The sequence below is a fragment of the Acinonyx jubatus genome, chromosome B1 (genome assembly GCF_027475565.1).
Source record: "Acinonyx jubatus isolate Ajub_Pintada_27869175 chromosome B1, VMU_Ajub_asm_v1.0, whole genome shotgun sequence".
In the NCBI taxonomy this organism is placed as follows: Eukaryota; Metazoa; Chordata; class Mammalia; order Carnivora; family Felidae; genus Acinonyx; species Acinonyx jubatus.
Genome location: NC_069382.1, coordinates 25,447,299 through 25,466,998, shown reverse-complemented (window position 1 = coordinate 25,466,998; position 19,700 = coordinate 25,447,299). Strand labels below are relative to the sequence as shown.

The following is a 19,700-nucleotide window of genomic DNA, read 5'->3' as shown; positions in this document are numbered from 1 at the left end:
CAGTGCCCCAAACTGAGGTTGCATTCTCTTCGATTTTTTGGTTATGTTTCTGCTAAGATCTTTCTCTTTCCCTGCTGCACACTGCATATTGGACATAGCACATCTCTGGCCCTCCTTCTCTGTGTCCTATTTGCCTCATTGTGTAGCTTGAAATCAGAACATGTAGATAAGTTCGGTCTAAATCTGTGGGAACAGAACACTGTCTCCTGTATCTCCAGAACTTAAAACGGTGAACAGTGTCTCTTTGGACTGGTTCACGGGACAGTTGTATTGGGCGAGCAGCTTCGCAAGAGTCATCTGTGCTGGTTTAAGTGATGGCAGAGGCTACGTCAAAATCTTGGAAAAGGATCTGGTGCCAGAGCAGCTCATCGTGTTTCCCACAAAGAAGTAAGTAGTGTTTCTTTGAGACTATATCCCAAATCATTGGTTATCTTAGAAGTTTAAGTTGATAAGAGAATACTTCAACTTTTTCAACCTATTTGCTCAAAAAAAAAAAATCTTGAGTTTAAAGCCTAAATCGAATGTTATGAGGCCCAACTTTTCAGTCTATTGAGTCTGAGGGCAGAAATCTCCTGCATTCTTAGCAGTGTGGTGATCTGGGACCTGTACAAGAGAGCTAAGGGGACCTGGCTGTTCATTGGAGGGGACTGTTAACACCTTGCCCCTTTTACTTTTCTCAGGTCCTTGTATTGGGTAAATCGTGGTGAGAAAGGCATGAGAACTATTGAGACTGCAGGGATGGATGGCTCAGATAGGAAGGTGCTCACAGCTGTAAACATGGAGGAGCCTGTAGGATTGACACTCGACCACGTGACCGGCAGGCTCTACTGGATCAGTGACTATAAAGAGGTACTGGAAATAGGTCCGGGAGAGAAGATAAACCGTTAAACCTGGGTCTTGGTATGACTGTGGGTAACTGCGAAGTTCTCTTTGGTCTTGCATCAACACTGTGAAATATTTCTGGCTGTGAAAACGGAGAGAAGCAAGCTAGGATTGACAGTGTCTTTAGGTAGAGTCTGACGATATCAACATAGGTTGGGAGACTTGGCGTGACTTCCTTTTTTTTTTTTCCTTAGGTTTATTGAAAAGAGAGAGAGGGAATGGGGAGGGGCAGAGAGAGTGGGGGAGAGAGAATCCCAAGCAGGCTCCATGCTCAGTGCGGTGTCTGATGCAGGGCTTGGTCCCATGACCATGAGATCACGATCTGAGCTGAAATCAAGAGTCACTTAACCAACTGAGCCACCCAGGTGCCCCTATTGTGACTTTCTTAAATACTACAGTCAAACTTGGCACTGGTAGTATAGGGCATATTCTATGTCATCCCTAGGATGTAAAAACTTTTAAGATGGCAGACTACCTCCTTGAAATAACATAGTTAAGTACTTACTTATATTCCTATTTCGAGGTCTTAATATTACAGTTTGTGTAATCTCATTTTTGGAAGCATCAAACTGACAGACCAATATGACACAGTAGCCAAAAGCATAGGCTTAGGAGTCATTTTTTTTAAAGACATCAATTTTTTTTTTTTTAAGTAATCTCAACACCCAGTGTGTGGCCCAATCCTGAGATCAAGAGTTTCATGCTGTACCAACAGAGCCAGCCAGGTGCCCTGGGGAATCATATTTTTAAGCCTATCACATCAGCTGTGATTTTGGCAATTTATGGCACCTCTTTGGGCTCCCGTTGCCCTCTCTGAAAACAGCTAAAATGTTTTTCTTCAAAAGACAATTGGAAAATGTAGGGAAAGAACTTGGCACAACGTTTGGATGCAGACAATGTATTGTACAAGTAACTATTGTAACTTATCTGTGACCCGGTTTGTGCAAGATGCAGTTGCACCACTGGGTTTGGCATTACCTTCCATGAATCCTAAGATGATTTCATCTCTGTCAAGTTGATAGCTCATGAAGATGTTAATCAGTGTGCATGAAAGAGGTGCAGCACTGACCTCGGCATCTCTTGCTAACGGTACGCTGCTCTCATGACTCTAACCCTTTAGTCCATAGAGACGGTAAACGTGGACGGCAGTGGGAGGCACACTTTTCCTGAGATCTTCTTGGAAGGTGACAATCCAATAGGACTAGCTGTATTTGAGAACTCTTTCTTCTGGGCAAATAAAATACGACTGTTTCGCACTTCACCCCACACCCCAAAGGAGAGAGTGGTGCTGCTGAATGCTTCCATATCTGCTTTCTCTGTCCTGCACAAATCCCAGCAGCCCAAGGGTATGTCAAGGACTTGCTTTTGAAATGCTAATGCATCAGAATGTACACTAAACAGAAATGGCCTAAATTACTACCTTGGTCTGCTCTTGGAACTTGCTACTTTTTTAGGCAGGGAAAATGTTCTGGGTATTATTCCAGAATTCTATAGGACTTCTAAATAAGAGAAAATGAACAAAATCCTTTTCTGGGAAACTCCTTCCAAGCATGTACCTTGTGCTTTGTCCAAGTCCAATGTAGTAACCAGATTCTTGAAGTCTGAAATACATGAAATGGGGTAATAAGCTATTCACATAAGGGCTACAATAGCTTACTCACAGACACATTAATTGTCGTTGACCTTAAAGTTTTATGCTCTTGATAGAAAGTTGAAGAAAGCCCAGTATCCCATTTATAGAAGAGTAGGAGTTAAAAACTTTTGTCAATCAGCAATTATATGTCAGATTCAACTCAGATAATGGTTCTTACTGTGTCTGAGAGACTAAGCAAAGTAGAGAACTTAGACCACTATTTACTTCTAAAGGAGTCTTCCTATAAGCGAACTAGACAGCATTTTGCCTTAACTCTGGGGGGAGAAGATGCTGGTGGTTGAAGCTTTATTGGCTTGAGCTCAACATGGATAAGTAATTGCCAGTATCTGAAAGGGGATCATGGGAGTTTAAAGGTCAGCATGCCTAACCTAGAAGGAAACGAGGATACTGGGATTCCTCTTAAGGCAAAACTAATTTAATTCCCTTGAGTCTTCAGTTTTGAACTAGTATATGGAGAATTCTGAAATTGTATCTAACCTATTTCTCTTTTACAACAGGCAGATACCCAGAATGTGCTCCAGGCTCTTGTAGCCACTTATGTCTCCTGTCCCCCATCCATCCCAAGGGCTATAAGTGTGTTTGTCCAGAGGGAATGTTTCTTTTACCTTCTGGTACATGTAGTGGTAAGTCTGCTGGGTGAAATGGGTTTGGCTCTGGGAGTCACATTCCATGGTAGGCCTGGAAATAACGTGGCTTCCATTTTGGGATCAATCACTTTTGCACTGACAACCTTACTTTGGTTAAGTTTCGCTCTCAAAGATCTTGATTAGTTTTTTCAGTTGTGTTAAAAGTCCATAACCTAGAACTTCCTATTTTAACCACTTCTAAATGTACAGTTCAGTAGCATTAGGCACGTTCATATTTTTGTGCAGCCATCACCACCATCCATTTCCAGAACGTCTTCATCTTCCTACACTGAAATTTTGTACCCATTTAACAATAACTCCCCCTTCCTCTCCTCCTCTGCCTGCCCCTGGACGACCATTCTACCTTCGGTCCATATGAATTTGACTACTTGAGGAACCTCATTAAGTGGAATCATACAGTATTTTCCCTTTTGTTGCTGGCTTATTTCACTTAGCATAATACCTTTGAGGTTCATACATGTTGTAATAGGTGTTAGAATTTAAAAAAAAATTTTTTTTAGTGTTTGTTTATTTTTGAAGGAGAAAGCGTGAGCAGGGTAGGGGCAGAGAGAGAGACAGAGAGAGAGAGAGCGCGTGAGAGAGGGAGACACAAAATCCCAAGCGGGCTCCAGGCTCGGAGCTGTTAGCACAAAGCCTGATGCAGGGCTCGAACTCACGAGCCACGAGATCATGACCCGAACCGAAGTCGGATGCTTAGCCACCCAGGTGCCCCCAGAATTTCTTTTTAAGGCTGGATAACAATCCATTTTATCTGTACTACATTTGGTTTATTCATTCATCCATCCGTGGGTATTTGGGTTTGATTGATTTTAAACTAGAAAAACATAGCTTACACCACTCAGTTTTACCAGAAAATTTAAGTTGTATAAGAAAAGTAATCCTCCATAGTCTTATAACTATTATGTGTTCTGGCTTCTGTTTGTGAGCAGAGAGTCTATGTCAATATTGTTAATGTAAAGTCTTCCTGCTGGTTTTTGTCTTTGAAATATTAAGGCTACATGCTCCATTGAACCCCTCTATCCAAGTTACTTTTTCCTAAAGAACATTGAGGCTTTAAGAACACATGGTGGGGGCGCCTGGGTGGCTCAGTTGGTTGAGCATCCGACTTCAGCTCCAGGTTATGATCTCACGGTCCGTGAGTTCAGGCCCTGCATCGGGCTCTGTGCTGACAGCTCAGAGCCTGGAGACTGCTTCGGATTCTGTGTCTCCCTCTCTCCCTGCCCTTCCCCCACTCGCGATCTCTCTCTCTCTCTCTCTCTCTCTGCCTCTCAAAAATAAAGAAAACTAAAAAAAAAAAATTAAAAAAAAATGCTATGAGTATGTTCACGTTCTAACTACCTTTAAAGAACACAATTCTCAGGGGTAGCCACTGAATGCACTCGTGCCAGACTCAGGACTTGAGCTTAAATCATACCTTGAACATTATATATCCAGTTAAGTTCCCAAGTAACTTTTCTTTAAGTGGGCAATTGAATTTAAAATTCTTTCTACTGAGACTTGAGTGCCACGAGCAAGGATTCAAGGACATTACTGAATGAAATGGGGCACCACCCCAGCCCTAATCCTCCTGCTTCTGTGTGGACGTTTCAGCAGAAAATCCAAAGGGTTTGTGCCTTGGGAAAGCTGATCAGCACTTCATTTGCCCAAATGGCTCCCTTCTCTAAGGAAGCTAGGGCATTTGGGTTGTATGTGTGCCTCAGAAGCGAATTTGATAAGACCCCTTTCTAGGTGTACCTCAGCTGGAGGGATTGCTCAAGAAGGGAGCATTTGGGCTTACCTAGCAAATGGCCAAACAGTAAATCTCCTCTTTCCCTTGGTAGAGTTAAAGGTGGTGTTTTCTTCTGGCAAACGTCTCTACTTGTTGAAAGTTGGTTTTATGGGAACTGCTATAGAGCGAACCCTGGTTCAAGAGCATCCTAGGAACATCTATTTACTGGATATTGACTGGAAAAGAAACCTCATCTACTGGACAAATGCCCAGGGACGTTTGTTCTTCTCAACTGGCTATTCGGGAGAAAAGCGAGAGATTTGGACAGAGCGTACAGGTAAGTTGGGTGGCTATTTTGGCTTTTTCCCTTTATTTTCTGGCTCTAAAATTAAGTAGAGCCAAAAAAAAAAAAAAAAAGGTACCTATTCCCGATCTGAATCCGTCTTAATGCCAAAGAATTTTTTTATTTTTATTTTTTGTGTTTGTTTTTGAGACAGAGCGAGAGCAGGGGAGGGGCAGAGAGAGAGAGAGAGAGAGGGAGACACAGAATCTGAAGCAGCCTCCAGTCTCTGAGCTGCCAGCACAGAGCCCGATGCGGGGCTCGAACCCACGAACCGTGAGATCATGACCTGAGCAAGTCAACGCTCAACCAACTGAGCCACCCAGGCACCTCCGAAAGAATGGTTTTAAACTAACTTACATGTGAAGTATCAGAGTTACCCTTATGCTTAGGAGAGCTGTGCAGACTGTTAAAAGGCTACCATGATTTGGCAAATCCTGGGGTCAGTGGTAAGTTTTTTGAGATTCTATTTTCCTGGCCTTAAGTTTGGGCAGGACAGAAATAGACCTCAAATCCTTCAGTTTTGCAATGCAGATTTTTTTCTTGCACTAATTTAGAAGTGATTTGCAATGCAGATTTCTGAGAGAACTAGCAAGATATTTTCTTACCGTGGTAATATATACTTTCTCTTCTCTCCCACTCCTGGGTGCTATACCCCAAGCTTAGTGCCCTGTGCTCTGCCTAACGGCAAACATCTACTTTATAAAAAGGAACTGAGGCTAGAGCTCTAGGGTGAGTAATTTGATTTCTGGATGTTCCCTGCGTACTGTAAGTACCAACAATAAGCTTTACTACAAGCAGTGCTGTCCTGAAAGACATGCTCCCGGGACGTCCTTCAGAGCAGTGGACTCTGCTGAGTCCTGAGGGCAAGCACAGTGCCTGGTGCCTTGCAACTTCGGGTACCTGCCCTGGAGAACTTTCAGGAAAAAGTGAAGCGGGCAGTGATCTTGCAATACAGCTGATGGCTGTCTGAGGAAACTTGTGGCCTTAAATTTCTTCCCATTTAATTAAAAATGCCACCTTTGCTCCACTGGCTAATCTTAGCTAATAGGTTTCAGTGTTACAATGATTATATCAAGGAATTTTAGGAGACTGGCAGTTTCACTTGAGCTGGGTTCTCGTGTGGAATACTGAGTCCTTGGGGTAGGTGGCTCTGAAATAATAGGAAAAAAATACACATATCTGACCCTGGTTACTGGCACAGAGCTTTGTAACTTCCTGAGTGATAGCTCTGACACAGAGCTCCTAGGTCCTTTGGGGTTTCCTGGGTGAGAGGAATAGCTTTGGCTTGAATGAGCCAAGAATGCAAAATTGAATTTAAGGTCCATTTCCACGACTTAGGGCCAGAAAAACTTTAAAACCCTTATCACTGACCCTGGGAGGCTGTTAACCAGAAAGACCAAACCATGACCAGAAGCTTAGACCTCTCAGCCCTACTCCCCATTCTCCGGAGAGGGGAGGGGGGGCTGGAAATGGAATCGGTGCTCAGTCATGTCTATGTGATGAAGCCTCCACCTGTGTGCCAGAAGGGAGGCAAACCTCAGGTCCATGGGAACAGAAGCTCCTGCTTGTGGGCCCTTCGGATGTGGCCCTGTGAATCTCTTCACCTGGCTGTTCATTTGTATCCTGTGCGCGCTAAACCAGTAAGTGTGTTTCCCTCAGTTCTGTGAGCCATTTGGCAAATGATCAAATTCGAGGGGGTTGTGGGAACCCCGATTTAGGGCCATTGACTCAGAGTCCGGGGACAACCTGTACTTATGGTTGGCATCAGAAGTGGGGGCAGTATTGGGACGGAACCCTTACCCTGCAGGGTCTGATGCCAACTGCAGGTAGATGGTGTCAGAACTGAATTAAAAACATTTTTTAAGAATGTCCTACAATTTAAGTTTATTTATATTTTGAGAGAATGTGGGTGGGGGAGAGGCAGGGAAAGAGGGAGAGAAAGAGAATCTCAAGCAGGCTCCTCAACACTGTCAGCGCAGAGCCCAACGCGGGACCCGAATCCACAAAACTGTGAGATCATGACCTGAGCCGAAACCGAGAGTCGGACACTCAACCGACTGACACCCCCAAGCGCCCCTGAATTGTAGGACGTTCTCGTGTTGCAGAATTGCTTGGCATAGGGAAACCCCACATGTATCTGGAGAACAGGGGTGTGTTTTTCGTGTATGATGGCTGAAAGCTTGACAAAGCCAGGCAGGCCATTCACAGCAGGGAAAGGGCTGGTTACTACATCTCAAGGCCTGTTTACAGATCTCCAGGACTCCTCACGACCCAGCTTCCAGCTTATCCTCACATCAAAGTATACTAACATCAGTATTTTCTCTTGAATGTGTTAATCCTGTCCTACTGAGAAGCGAAGCTGGTAAATACAGTTGAGATTGCTAATAAAAAAATGGGAGGGCTTCAATATCCTCTTTTAGGAAAGAGTGTGTATCTTTAAGAACCTATGTAGAATCGCTCAAAGAATATTTCGTGGTCCTGGCAACTGGACACTCAACCTTGAATCTGCACGGCACCACTTGAATCTCATGCCAGAGAGAGCGCATCTTCTGTGCAGACGTCAGAGCCCGACAGAGAAGAGCGAAGCTGAACCGGGTGTGGCCAGTCTGTTCTTGCTAACTGGCCAACCTTAAGTCCCTTCTTCCTTGGAGTGAGACTTAGGGAACATGGGGACAATTCTACGCCAGTTTCTCCTCATGAAAACATGAGGAATAAGGGTGCCTGGGTAGCTTAGTCAGTTCAGTGTCCAACTTTTGATTTTGGCTCAGGTCATGATCTCACAGTTTGTGACTGGGAGCCCTGAGTCAGACTCTGTGCCGACAGCACAGAGCCTCCTTGGGATATTCTCTCTCTCTCTCTCTCTCTGCCCCCTCTCCGTCCCCCCTCTAAATATAAATAAATAAACTTAAGAAAAGAAAATGTGAGGGATATTAAGATATGCTCCTACCCTAACACCCAGGAAGTGGGAAAAACTAACACACGTTAAGCCTGTGGGTACTGGCTTCACCATTCTGGTACCACGCCCCAGTTCCATGCCTTGTCTGTGTCTCAACCTTCCTGGTAGTTAACATTTGAGTTCTTTTTAAAAAAATTTTTTTTAACGTTTGTTCATTTTTGAGAGACAGTGGGTGAGCAGGGAGGGGGAGAGAGAGAGGGAGACACAGCATCTGAAGCAGGTTCCAGGCTCTGAACTGTCAGCACAGAGCCTGACGTGGGGCTTGAATTCACGAACCTTGAGATCATGACCAGAGCCAAAGTTGGACGCTTAACTGACTGAGCCACCCAGGAGTCCTAACAATTGAGTTCTTAAATATATCCCAGCATACCACCAGATATTATATTAAGAACCAGCTTTCTGGAGGTTGGGGGATATGTTCATATATACATTATATACGTTTCTAATAAAGCTGGCATAAAGGATGTGACATTATTTACAAATAATAAAATAGATGACATTCTTTACTGTAAATTTCATATAGCCACACGATTTTCAGATTGGCTACAGATTCAAGAACTCAGAAATAAAAAAAGCAGTTTATAGTTGCAATTCAATCAGGATTTAACACAATCCAACTGTGAATAAATGCTTGATTGCTATCTGATTTGGCAAAGATGTCGATGCCATCGTTGAGTGAATATAGTCCCACTGAAGTGTTGTTTGCTATGTGTTTCTGTAAACAAGTGAAAAGTGTAGCAATGGAGACTAATTGGAATTAGTTTATTGACACAAAGGACTTATGTGTGGAATTGGATAATAGTTTTCAAGGACTAGAAAAATATCTTCCCAATTTTTGTGGTATTTAAAAGGTAATGGCTGTAGATGTGACACATGTAAGTTTAATTTGCAATATTAGCATCTTTCTCCACTACTTCAGCCCAGACCAGGGGTTTTCAACCTCTTCCTCTGAAAGGCCAGTTGTATCTGAAAAGATACAACAGTAGAATGCCCAACCAGCCGAAAACATGTACTGTAGAATGACCATGGTGTGCTCCCCCAAATTTTATGAAAACAGATTGCAGGCTGGAATCCGCGCAAGGGCTGTTGTTTGTCAGTCCCTGGACTAGAAAACAAAACCTAACACAAAGCCCTGATGTGCAGCGTTTGCCAATTTCTCTGCTTGAAAATACTCCCACGGTGCCAGATTTCAAGCTACCAATGTGATGTCCCTTAACACCGGTGTGCAGTAACAAAACGCAGGAAAGTAAGTGATGAGTGTTTTAGTTTTGTTTCAAATACAAGTAGGCTTACGTAATTTAGTTTCAATAATGACCGTACTGGACAGCAAATTTGCAGCATCCCTGAATTTAACAACTGGCCGTTACAGGCTCGTGCAAACTAGCTCCGGCACAGCGCTAGAAAATACCCGACACAGTGGGGCACCTGCGTGGTCCGGTTGGTTGAGTGTCTGACTTCAACTCAGGTCATGATCTCACTGTTCTTGGGTTCGAGCCCCACATTTGTCTTGCTGCTGTCAGCCTGTCAGTGCAGAGCCCGCTTCCGATCCTCTGTCTTCCTCTCTCTGCCCCTCACCTGCTTGCCCTCTCCCAAAAATAAATACCTTAAAAAAATAATAAAATACTGGACACTGTCCTAAGCTTTATGCATACTAACTCTAATCCTCAACACTGAGAGAAGCAGTGTCCCTACCATGCATTTGTGGAAACTGAGGCACAAAAATTAACGGGCACCTTATTTTGGAACGTGTTTCAAACAAGGCGATCTGACTCGTTAGCCTGATACTGCTCTTAACTTTTATGCTATACTGCAGCCCAGTAGTAGGAACTATGTAGCTTAGACCCAATTGTCCAGCTATGATGAGCGGAATGGGAGCAGGGAGTGCTTCGTAGGGTTGTGTCCAGCTGTCACGCTTAGAAGCTAACGCTTTGTGGCTTTCATATACTTGGTGCCTATCATGTCTGTGTCTTCTGGCTGTGGGTCACCTCCCTATGTGTCCATCCCACGAATGACCTTTGATACCACCGTTGTGGTTTCCCTTTACTCAGTCTCTGCTTTCCTGCAGCAATCTCAGTCCTAGGCACTTGACATGTAATCGATTGATTTTCATACTTAACCGATGAAGAGAGATGTGAATCCAAAGTTGCAGACCTGCATTCAAGTGTCAGCGTTGCCACATAGATCTCTAACTCCTGAAAGGTGGTGAATCTCTCCCTTAGCAGCTGGTTGTAAGGGTCACATGAGCTGGTGCTACAGACAAGGTGCTGGATCCAGGATAGGTATGATGGGACTCAGATGAATGAGCTATGTAGGCTTGTTAGGAACCAGTCTTTGCATCCTAATTGTTTCTAGTTGAGTCCATCCTTAACTCAAAACTTAAGACCATGCATGAGTGTATTTGAGTGTCCTTTCTAATGGAAGTTCCTTCTCCTCCTTACAGTCTGCTCAGCAAATGTGGACGTATCCACTGGGGACTTGTACTGGCTGCCCTGTGACAGAAGTGCTATTCAGAAGACCAACATTACTGGCCCAGACACACATACCCTTTACAGGACAGGCAGCATTATACTGCATCTTCTTCTCAACTGGCCGAAGAGGGTGATCTACTGGGTAGAGAGTGGGAAACATTTGCAAAGTATGACCCTTGATGGCAAAAGCAGACAGGAAGTCTGGATGGGCACCTGGACGGCCGACACCCATATGGCCTTAGACCTTGGCTCGTCTAGCATCCTCTGGACTACCAAAGGGTCAGGTAAGTGCAACACCAAGCAGCACAGTTGGAAGAAGCTTGGGACGGGAGGTGGCGGGAGAATCTTGTCTCAGCACAAGGATTCTGGCCATTCTTAGAACTGGCTAGACCCAGGCTCAGATTCTGACTCTCGTAGGCAAAGCTGGGACCCGTGTCACTTACCTCACACTTGGTTCCATTTGTAAGTCTGGATTCTTGACTTGAAAGGTAGTAAGCTTCAGAGCTAATATGCTTAATAGCTTTTTGTCCAGAATCTGTTTCTGTTCCCGTGAGTGGAAGTAACAGAACCCAACTTCCATTGCAAATGGAGCAGAGATGCTTCAGCTACACTTGACATCAGATACGGCCTCTGCCTCGCGGCTGTTGATGGTCCTCTCACCCAGAACCCATCTCCAGCAGCTGGTGCCCGAGTGTGTTCACAGACCGCATGCGAGGCAGTAAAACCACACCTGATGCTTCCACGTGGCAGATCTCACTTTCCTGGAGCTTTGAACACTTTCCTTGGACTTATTTTCAGTTGGGGTCATTGAACCTCAGTTGAGTGGTGCCCATGACCCCCCTTGCCCCTGCCATCACAGGTTGCATGTTCTCCGTCAGCTGGTAAGAACTTGACTCTTCCTTAGGGTTGCAAAGTCTGAGCCTCCTAAAAAATAGAACATACGCTTTGAACAAGGCCTGGAGTGACGGCATTATAGCGGCCCACGAGCCCTACCTGGTGACCGTGCACAGAGGAGCTCTCCTGCTGTGGAACAGGAGGATGCCAGAGCCCTTCTCCGTGTCAAAAGAGCCAGACGTAAGGAAAATGATCATCCTGGCAGAGAATCAGCAGGTTTCAGGCGAGTCTTCCTGTGTGGGGTCATTCTCTGAAATCCACTTTACCTGCCTCTTGTCAGTGTGTTTTCAGAGGAATCTTATATTGGCAGTTGTCCCGACCCACAGGTCAGCAGGCCTTCTCCTAACTTCCCTATCCTGGAAGAGTAAGAAGCTGACACGTTTCTTAAAATTTGCTAAATGACCCAAGACCCCGAGCAAATGCATAATAAACCTCTGGCCATAAAGAGATCCATGTAATTTGTTCTAAACCACTTTCCCAGACAGGTTTTACCAAGGAACCCCCTTCCTCCAGGCAGCAACATCTTGCGGAGCATCGTGTGCAAAGCTGCTCTGGGGCTGTGGGGACGAGGAGAAGCGGTTCTTTCCTGCTGTTGAAGCTGTACCTGTAGTTCAGGTTGCCCTGCTTAAGGCTGGCTTACCTTTCTCTTTTCACCTATGCCTTTGGCCTGGAGCCCAAAAATCTGATCCTGGATCTTGCGGCAGAAAAAGAAGAAATCCTATCACAGAATTCAGGGGGCTTTGTCAGCAAGAGTGGCCAGAAGTCCAAAGGAAGGGTGGAAACAAGGAGGGCAGACTCATTCTGTCCTCGATGTGCCCACTCCATAGAGATCTCTCCTCTCCCTCTTCTGTCTGAACTGCCTTACCTTTTGATTCATTGGTTCGTTTAGCCTGATTTTCAAGGCTGAGAAACATGAGGCATAGGAACCTATCTCTTAGGGAATAAAGTGTGCCAAGGAAAGGTTAACGTTTTGGTAAAAATCCAACTTTGATTATCCTACAAACTGATCTGTTAGGTTGCTGTGCTAGTTGTTGAACGTACTAACTGGTAACTTTTAGAAGTGAAACTGAAACATCACAACTAGGGAGTGTCCACATTATGCTGGTCCCTGTCCCAGATCACAAGACGCTATAGCAGGGAGCCAGACAGAACAAGTCTGGCTGAAACTTTATTTTGTATTCCTAGCATATGGCATCAGGCAGTGAAAAAAAGTTGGTAGGTCGGAAAGGAGAGGACAGTTTGCCGAAATTTGAAGCCGTTAGACGATGGGCCAACGCGGCGCATCTAATCTAAGGATCTAGGCTTTGAGTCCATCTCCCTGCTTGTCCCAATGAGGTGGAGTAATGGCACTACCCCACCGTGACGTGGTTTTGGAGGAGGGGGACAACGGGAGCACATCTCTGTTGCTGAAACCTTAGGGACTGATTTCCTGAAGCAACTGTTTATTCTAGATCCTGAGTTGGAAGGGGCAGCCACAAACGGCCCCCCCGCCCTTCTTCCAGCGCCCCCTCTGCTTTGCCCCCAATCCTCTGTCCCCTGTCAGAACGGGGAGGAATGCGTCTCTCAGGAGTACCTCTGCGACGGCAAACGGGACTGTCAGGATGGCTCGGATGAAGGGAACTGTTCCCACTTCTGCAACAGACCAGGTTTGTCACGGTCTCCTGTCTAGTCCTTTGTGCCAGGCATATGACGCCACTCCGGCCGGGCACATGCTATGAGGTACCACGTTTATATTCTATTCACACTTTGCTTTCTTAGATACATTGTCATCAATACAGGTCAGAGTCTGTCAGAATGTGGATTCTACCAGTATCTGTTTTATCACATTGAAGGCAAATGTTCTACTGGCTGTAATTTAACTGGTGCTTCCTTGCTTCCTCATATTTGCATAAGTGTTCCAGGATTTGCCTTTAGAAAGGCTGAGCCATAAAGTGACCTAAATAGACCACTTGTAACAGATTTGGAGTGTCCCAACAAGTGTTTAAAGTAACCAAACCAATATGAGCGCTTATGAAACAACTTAGTTCAGCTTGTTAATATAATTGGCCTGAGTACTTTACTAAAGCTTGCTCATGGATTAGATAAGCTCTGAAGCTCACACAAATAGGATGCAAACTCCAGGATGAGGGGGAGTTCATCTAATTTCATATTATTTATTTTTTGAAATGTTTACTTATTTTGAGAGAGAGAAAGAACAAGAGCAAGGGTGGGGGGCAGAGAGAGGACAGACAGAACCACAAGCAGGCTCCATGCTGTCAGCACAGAGACTGATGCCGGGCTCGAACCCGTAAACCGTGAGATCACTATAGGAGCCGAAACTGAGAGTCTGGCGCTTAACCGACTGAGCCACCCAGGCACCCCGAGTTAATCTAATGTTAAGTCTTCAGTATGACTGAGTATATGATGAGAGCCTCCGGTCCTTTCCATTTTAGGAGTCTTCCAGTGTCTGAACAGAAACCAGTGCATTGAGGGCAAGTACCACTGCGACGGGGCTCGGCAGTGCTCTGATGGGTCCGATGAGCTGGACTGCTGGGGGCCCACTGAAGATTGTTCTTTGCGTTGTGACAACAAGACCCGCTGTATCCCTAAGAGCTGGCTGTGTGATGGCAACCCAGACTGTTCTGACAGGAAAGACGAACAAGGATGTAGTAAGTGCCATATGGCTCCCTTGGAGTGTTTGAAAATGCATTACGGTTGATTCTCCTTATCTGTGATAGTTATATTCTATAAAGTTGCCACAAACACTGAATAAGCAGGTATCACATCATTGCTCATAGAAAAAAATGCAGGGTGAGGTTTCGGAGAAATCTATCACGATAATATTTTTGTCAACCAATCCATGTGTAACCTTGTTTTAGGAGTATTGCTGTTTAGAGACCACTAGATAATATATTGTTGACTCATTAACACTGAAGTCAGAGCCAACAGCATTTTAACTCATGCCTGGGCAAAGCTTATCTCATACATATATTTTCTCTGTAAGGCTTCTTGCACTCATGAATGCTAGACAGCCTTTCTGCACTATACTTGAGGGCCTGTTTAAACAGCAAAATCACCCAAAATACAAAAATGTGGGAAGTGTGGCCCTAAACAGACTGCAGAAAGGACATTTGTTTCCAGTGTAAGGACCAAAACAAGAAGGCAGAGCGTCGCCTTGTTTGATCGCAACTGGAAATGTGCGTTAACAACACAAATGCTTTGCTGCTGTATATGTGCGTCTTTTTTTTTTAAGTTTATTCACGTATTTTGAGAGAAACAGAGACCGTGTGAGTGGGGGAGGGGTGGAGAAGAGGGAGAGAGAAAATCCCACACAGGCTCTGAGCTGTCAGTGCAGAGCCCGATGCTGGTCTTGAGCCCGTGAAACCGTGAGATCATGACCTGAGCCGAAACCAAGAGTCGGACATCTAACCGGCTGAACCATCCAGGTGCCCCATGTGTGTGTATCCTCAGATGACCAAAAAAGTGTGGGAGCACAGATTTAGGAAGGGTGTTACAAATTTTGGCAAGTAGGCGAATGTGCAAATAATCTGCAAATAACAAAGATGGACTGTACTTACCACAAAGTTAACAAGACTAGGACGGAAGGTTCCAAGTAGGAGGGACAAGATTCCCATTAGTGGGAAACCAGTCTACTTGACAGCACATTTCTTGAGCTAGAATCTCCCTCCTTGAAGATTTTAATTTTGATCCTAGGTCTTCTCATGTGATGGGCTATCCTCATCTATAGGTGTTACCACTTTCCCCTCTTTTTTGTGGGATACATGATCTTTCTTTTTAGTCTTCCCAATGACTTGTTCCAAAGATCTTGATCATTTTGTGGGAATAGGGTAGGAGAGAGATTTTGGAGAAATTGAAGTGGGCAGAAGAGGGAGCTGGTCGAGGTACCATGATGGATTTGAATGTGGAGGTGACTGGGTAGCCAGATGATATGACTGTATTCGTGCTTATGAGAAGAACATTAGGAAGAAGAACCCAAGGTATCATTTACTTTTCCATACGTATTTGTGGTTTTGCCTGGGATCTGACCTTTTTTCTTGGACCAAGCAACTTCTGTCTGTAGGAATGGAGCCCATGAACAGAACATGTAGGGTATGTTGGATGTTGTGAGAGACTTTCTCTTTTCATGGATGACATTAAGGTCCTGCAGGAGAGTCTTCCTCCCCAGCCTATCCCAGTGTCCTTCCACATGTCTCCATCCCTGTCCTCTAGCCCTTGTTCTCCAAGACAGGATTTTTCCGGGCAAGCTTAGTAGGCCTTTTCTGACCTAACACTGCTCGAACCACCTTTGAGGGCCAGGGTTTAGTTCCCAAGGTGACAGCAGGAGGCTGAAGAGTCTTCAGACCATTTCTTTTGCCATCAAACTGCTTCCACCTCTGGCTGAGTTCTTACCTAAAGTTCTATTTTCCAGTTCATGCAAAATGCAGCACACCTGAATTTCGATGCAAGAGCGGCCAGTGCATATCTAATTTTCTGCGCTGTGATGGCAATCAAGACTGCCTGGACCACTCCGATGAAGAGGGCTGTCCTGTTGATTTGCCTCCGCGGTGCCCGTCAGGGGAGGTGAGGTGCCGGAGGAGTGGAGAGTGTGTGTCAGCAGAGTGGCTATGTGACCGTGACGTAGACTGTGAAGATGGAACCGACGAGAAGGTAGTGTACCCTTCTACAGAAAAAACAGACTCCTCGGGGCACCTGTGTGGCTCAGTTGGTTAAGCGTCAGACTCTTAATTTTGGCTCAGATCATGATCTCACCATTAGTAAGTTTGAGCCCCATGTTGGGCTCTGTGCTGACAGCATGGAGCCTGCTTTGGACTGACTCTCTCTCTCTCTTCCCCCCCCACCCCCCGCCACTTTCTGTCTGCCCCTCACCCACCCCAAATAAACAAACAGTAAAAAAAGACTTAGGGGTGCCTGGGTGGCTCAGTCGGTTAAGTGTCTGACTTTGGCTCAAGTCAAGATCTCTTGGTTCATGAATCTGAGCCCCTCGTCGGGCTCTGTGCTGACAGCTCAGAGCCTGGAGCCTGCCTCGCATTCTGTGTCTCCCTCTCTCACTGCCCCTCCCCTGCTCATGCTCTGTCTTTCTCTCTCTCTCAAAAATAAATAAACATTAAAAAAGATTAAAAAAAAAGCAACTTAGAAGAACAGATTTCTCCTCACAACAGGAATATGTGCTTCCCTCTAGAAAACTTGAGAAAATACAAGAACAGAGAAGGCTCTCCTCCTTACTGCTCAGAAAGTTACTTGTAACTACATTGAAGTGTCCAAAGTGAGAAGATCTCCTGTTGAAACAAAAATGTTTAAGAGGTTTTTATTGTAGGTTTTCAAATGTTCGGTCTTAATGGCTGTGGCTTAAGTGTCCCACTCAGAAGCTCCGCTCACCTGTCACCATGAGGGGCACTGAGGCTGCCACGTTGTATGTGAGGTGCAGCCTGGCTAGAATCCTACGGCTTGTGTTGGACCTTAAGAAAGTACTTATTCCTGAGTGTTTTTTTCCCTCATCTGTCAAATGTGTAAAAGATGTGGCTGCTGGTACCCGAGGGGCTGAGAATGCATCTGAAGGTTCGGGGCTACAGTAAGCATACAGATGTCCCCTCCCCTCTTGTCCCAGATCTGAGTGTCCAAGTAGATTAGGTGCAAATTGGTGCTATAACTTTTAACATGCTAGGGTGTGGGTTTGATATGGTAAAACAATCTAAAGAAAGTTTCTTTCTTTTACTTAAAAATTTTTTTGATGTTTATATTTGAGAGAGAGACAGAGCATGAGTGGGGGAGGGGCAGAGAGAGAGGGAGACACAGAATCTGAAGCAGGCTCCAGGCTCCAAGCTGTCAGCACAGAGCCCAACGAGGGGCTCAGATTCATGAACCAAGAGATCTTGACTTGAGCTGAAGTCGGACACTTGACTGGCTGAGCCACCCAGGTGTTCCCATTCTTAGGTTTCTTAAACGAAGACCTTTCTTCCCACTTCCACCCAGGTTCAGTTTACCTAGAACTCCTCACCTAAACTCTGGCTACTGAGAGCGTTTCTCTCTGAGTTTTGGGGCTTTCTCTGGCCTCATTGCAGAGGGGACCTGAGCGTTGCCTCATAACCCAGGCCTGTTCTCCCTCCGAGAACCGCTTCCTGGGCTCTGAATGCAGGTGTCGCTGACAGAGCCACTGTCTCCGCAGGACTGTGACCCCGAGGAGCTTCGCTGTGGCTCCAGGCAGTGGTCCTGTGCCAGCGGGGAGCGGTGCGTGCCTGACGCGTGGCGCTGTGACGGGCAGAGAGACTGCGGGGACGGCAGTGACGAGGCCGGGTGTAAGTGCAGGGGCTCCAGTTGAGCGGGGGGAGGCCTCAGGGGCGCCAGCTGCCGGCCTCCTCTTGGCGTGAGAAGCCAGCTCCACAAGCAAGCGGTGCGGGCATTGACATCTACCCCCTTACCAGAATGGAGGCGTCTTGATGGCATGTCGTTGCTGCAGGAGGGGTGTTCGGGGGTTGGGGGCAGACTATAAAAGTAGAAAGTCCTCCTCTCCAGGCCCCCCCGAGAAGTGCCAGAGTTCTGAGTTCCAGTGCAGCTCCCGTGCCTGCCTCGACCTCCGCCTGGTGTGTGACGGGAAGGAGCACTGTCCCGATGGCTCCGACGAAGGTGGACAGTGTGCGTGGCCAGCATGCAGCCGAGCACGGTGTTCCCACGCCTGCTACCAGTCCCCGCACGGGCCTGTGAGTTCGTCCAGCTACTCTTCTCCAGCAGCCATAGACTTGGTTTAGCGAAAGGGGGCTACGTCCTCACTCAGGCTGTCCCCGACTGCTCCGGAGGCTCTAAGTCTCATGTGGCAGAGCCGCCCCGACCCATCCTCTGATGTCCCCTGAGTCCTTGCCAGCTCCTAGGGAATCCCGTTGAGCGCCTTCCCCATGTCGTGTCTCCTGGAACCGTAGCACCCAGCCTGCAGAAACTCCACTGCCTGCGAGCTGTGAGCTCAGGGGGACACGTGGGACTGAGCCAGAAGTTTTGAAGGAAGTCCCTTCCATGTGTGTATTTGGATGTGACCTGCCCTTAAACTGAGGAGAGCCACAGCTCGTGCACTGGTCTGGCATTAGTAGTTGGCCGAACATCATGAACTTGCCTGACTCTGATGGGCAAGTAGAAGAAAACGGTATTCTGATGTCCCATCATAGTAATGTCTCTCTCTGTTGGCAGACTGCCGGTCTGCCAGTTAAGTCTCCATGCCTCTTACTGATTCTACTGGGGTTCTGGGGTGTCATGGACTGAACTTGGACCCCTTTGTTGATTCAGGAACCATGGTGGTGGCAAGGGTGTGAGGTGTGCAGCAAGGTTGATAAGACAGAGAATGACTATATTAAAAAAAATTTTTTTTGCACTTATTGTTTGAGAGACAGAGAGACAGAACACAAGTTGGGGAGGGGCAGAGAGAGAAGGAGACACAGAATCCGAAGCAGGCTCCAGGCTCCGAGCTGTCAGCACAGAGCCTGATGCAGGGCTCAAACTCACAAACCGTGAGATCATGACCTGAGCAGAAGTCGGATGCTCAACCAACTGAGCCACCCAGGCGCCCCGAGAATGACTATATTTAAAATGAAGTTGGTTCTGGGGCACCTGGGTGACTCAGTTAATTAAGCGTCGGACTCTTGATCTCAGCTCTGGTCACGATCTCACAGTTTGTAAGATCGAGCCCTGCTCTGGGCTCTGTACTGATAGTGTGGAGCCTGCGTGAGATTCCCTCACTCTCTGTCCCTCTCCAGCTCATATTCTCCCTCTCCCTCCCTCTCTCTCTCTCAAGAATACATAAACATTAAAATTTTAAATGAAGCTGGTTCTAAGAACTTTTTTGTTTTCAGCTGTTGAAATTGAGTGTATCACCATGTGCTTTTAATAGCAAGGTGAGGCCTTTTCATCAATGTTATGTATCGATGTCTTCAGGAAGTCTTCATGTTTTTGAAACTCATTCAGGTGTGTGCTTGTGAGCGAGGCTTTGAGCTGGAGAGCAGCGGCCAAGTCTGCAAGGACGTGGATGAGTGCCAGAAGCCAGGTGGTCAGCCTTGCAGTCAGACCTGTGTCAACACCGAGGGCTCCTATGGCTGCACCTGTCACCCTGGCTACTCCCTGGAGCCTGATGGCCATACCTGTAAAGCAGCAGGTAAACTGGAGCCCGGA

General features: G+C 46.2%; 1 protein-coding gene across 5 annotated transcripts in view; it reads left to right on the top strand.

The window, feature by feature from the left end:
- The window catches only part of LOC106984692 (low-density lipoprotein receptor-related protein 2-like), a 42,877-nt gene that overhangs the window by 9,386 nt on the left and 13,791 nt on the right, over positions 1–19,700 (top strand). For all 5 annotated transcript variants that reach the window (XM_053216370.1, XM_053216371.1, XM_027077296.2 and 2 more), the window contains 13 exons: positions 219–387; positions 681–849; positions 2,003–2,228; positions 3,034–3,159; positions 5,004–5,228; positions 10,631–10,942; positions 11,563–11,775; positions 13,004–13,198; positions 13,985–14,200; positions 15,961–16,199; positions 17,716–17,845; positions 18,063–18,247; positions 19,497–19,683. In XM_053216370.1, coding sequence (XP_053072345.1) covers positions 219–387; positions 681–849; positions 2,003–2,228; positions 3,034–3,159; positions 5,004–5,228; positions 10,631–10,942; positions 11,563–11,775; positions 13,004–13,198; positions 13,985–14,200; positions 15,961–16,199; positions 17,716–17,845; positions 18,063–18,247; positions 19,497–19,683 — 2,592 coding nt within the window. The remainder of the gene's footprint in view (positions 1–218; positions 388–680; positions 850–2,002; positions 2,229–3,033; positions 3,160–5,003; positions 5,229–10,630; positions 10,943–11,562; positions 11,776–13,003; positions 13,199–13,984; positions 14,201–15,960; positions 16,200–17,715; positions 17,846–18,062; positions 18,248–19,496; positions 19,684–19,700) is intronic.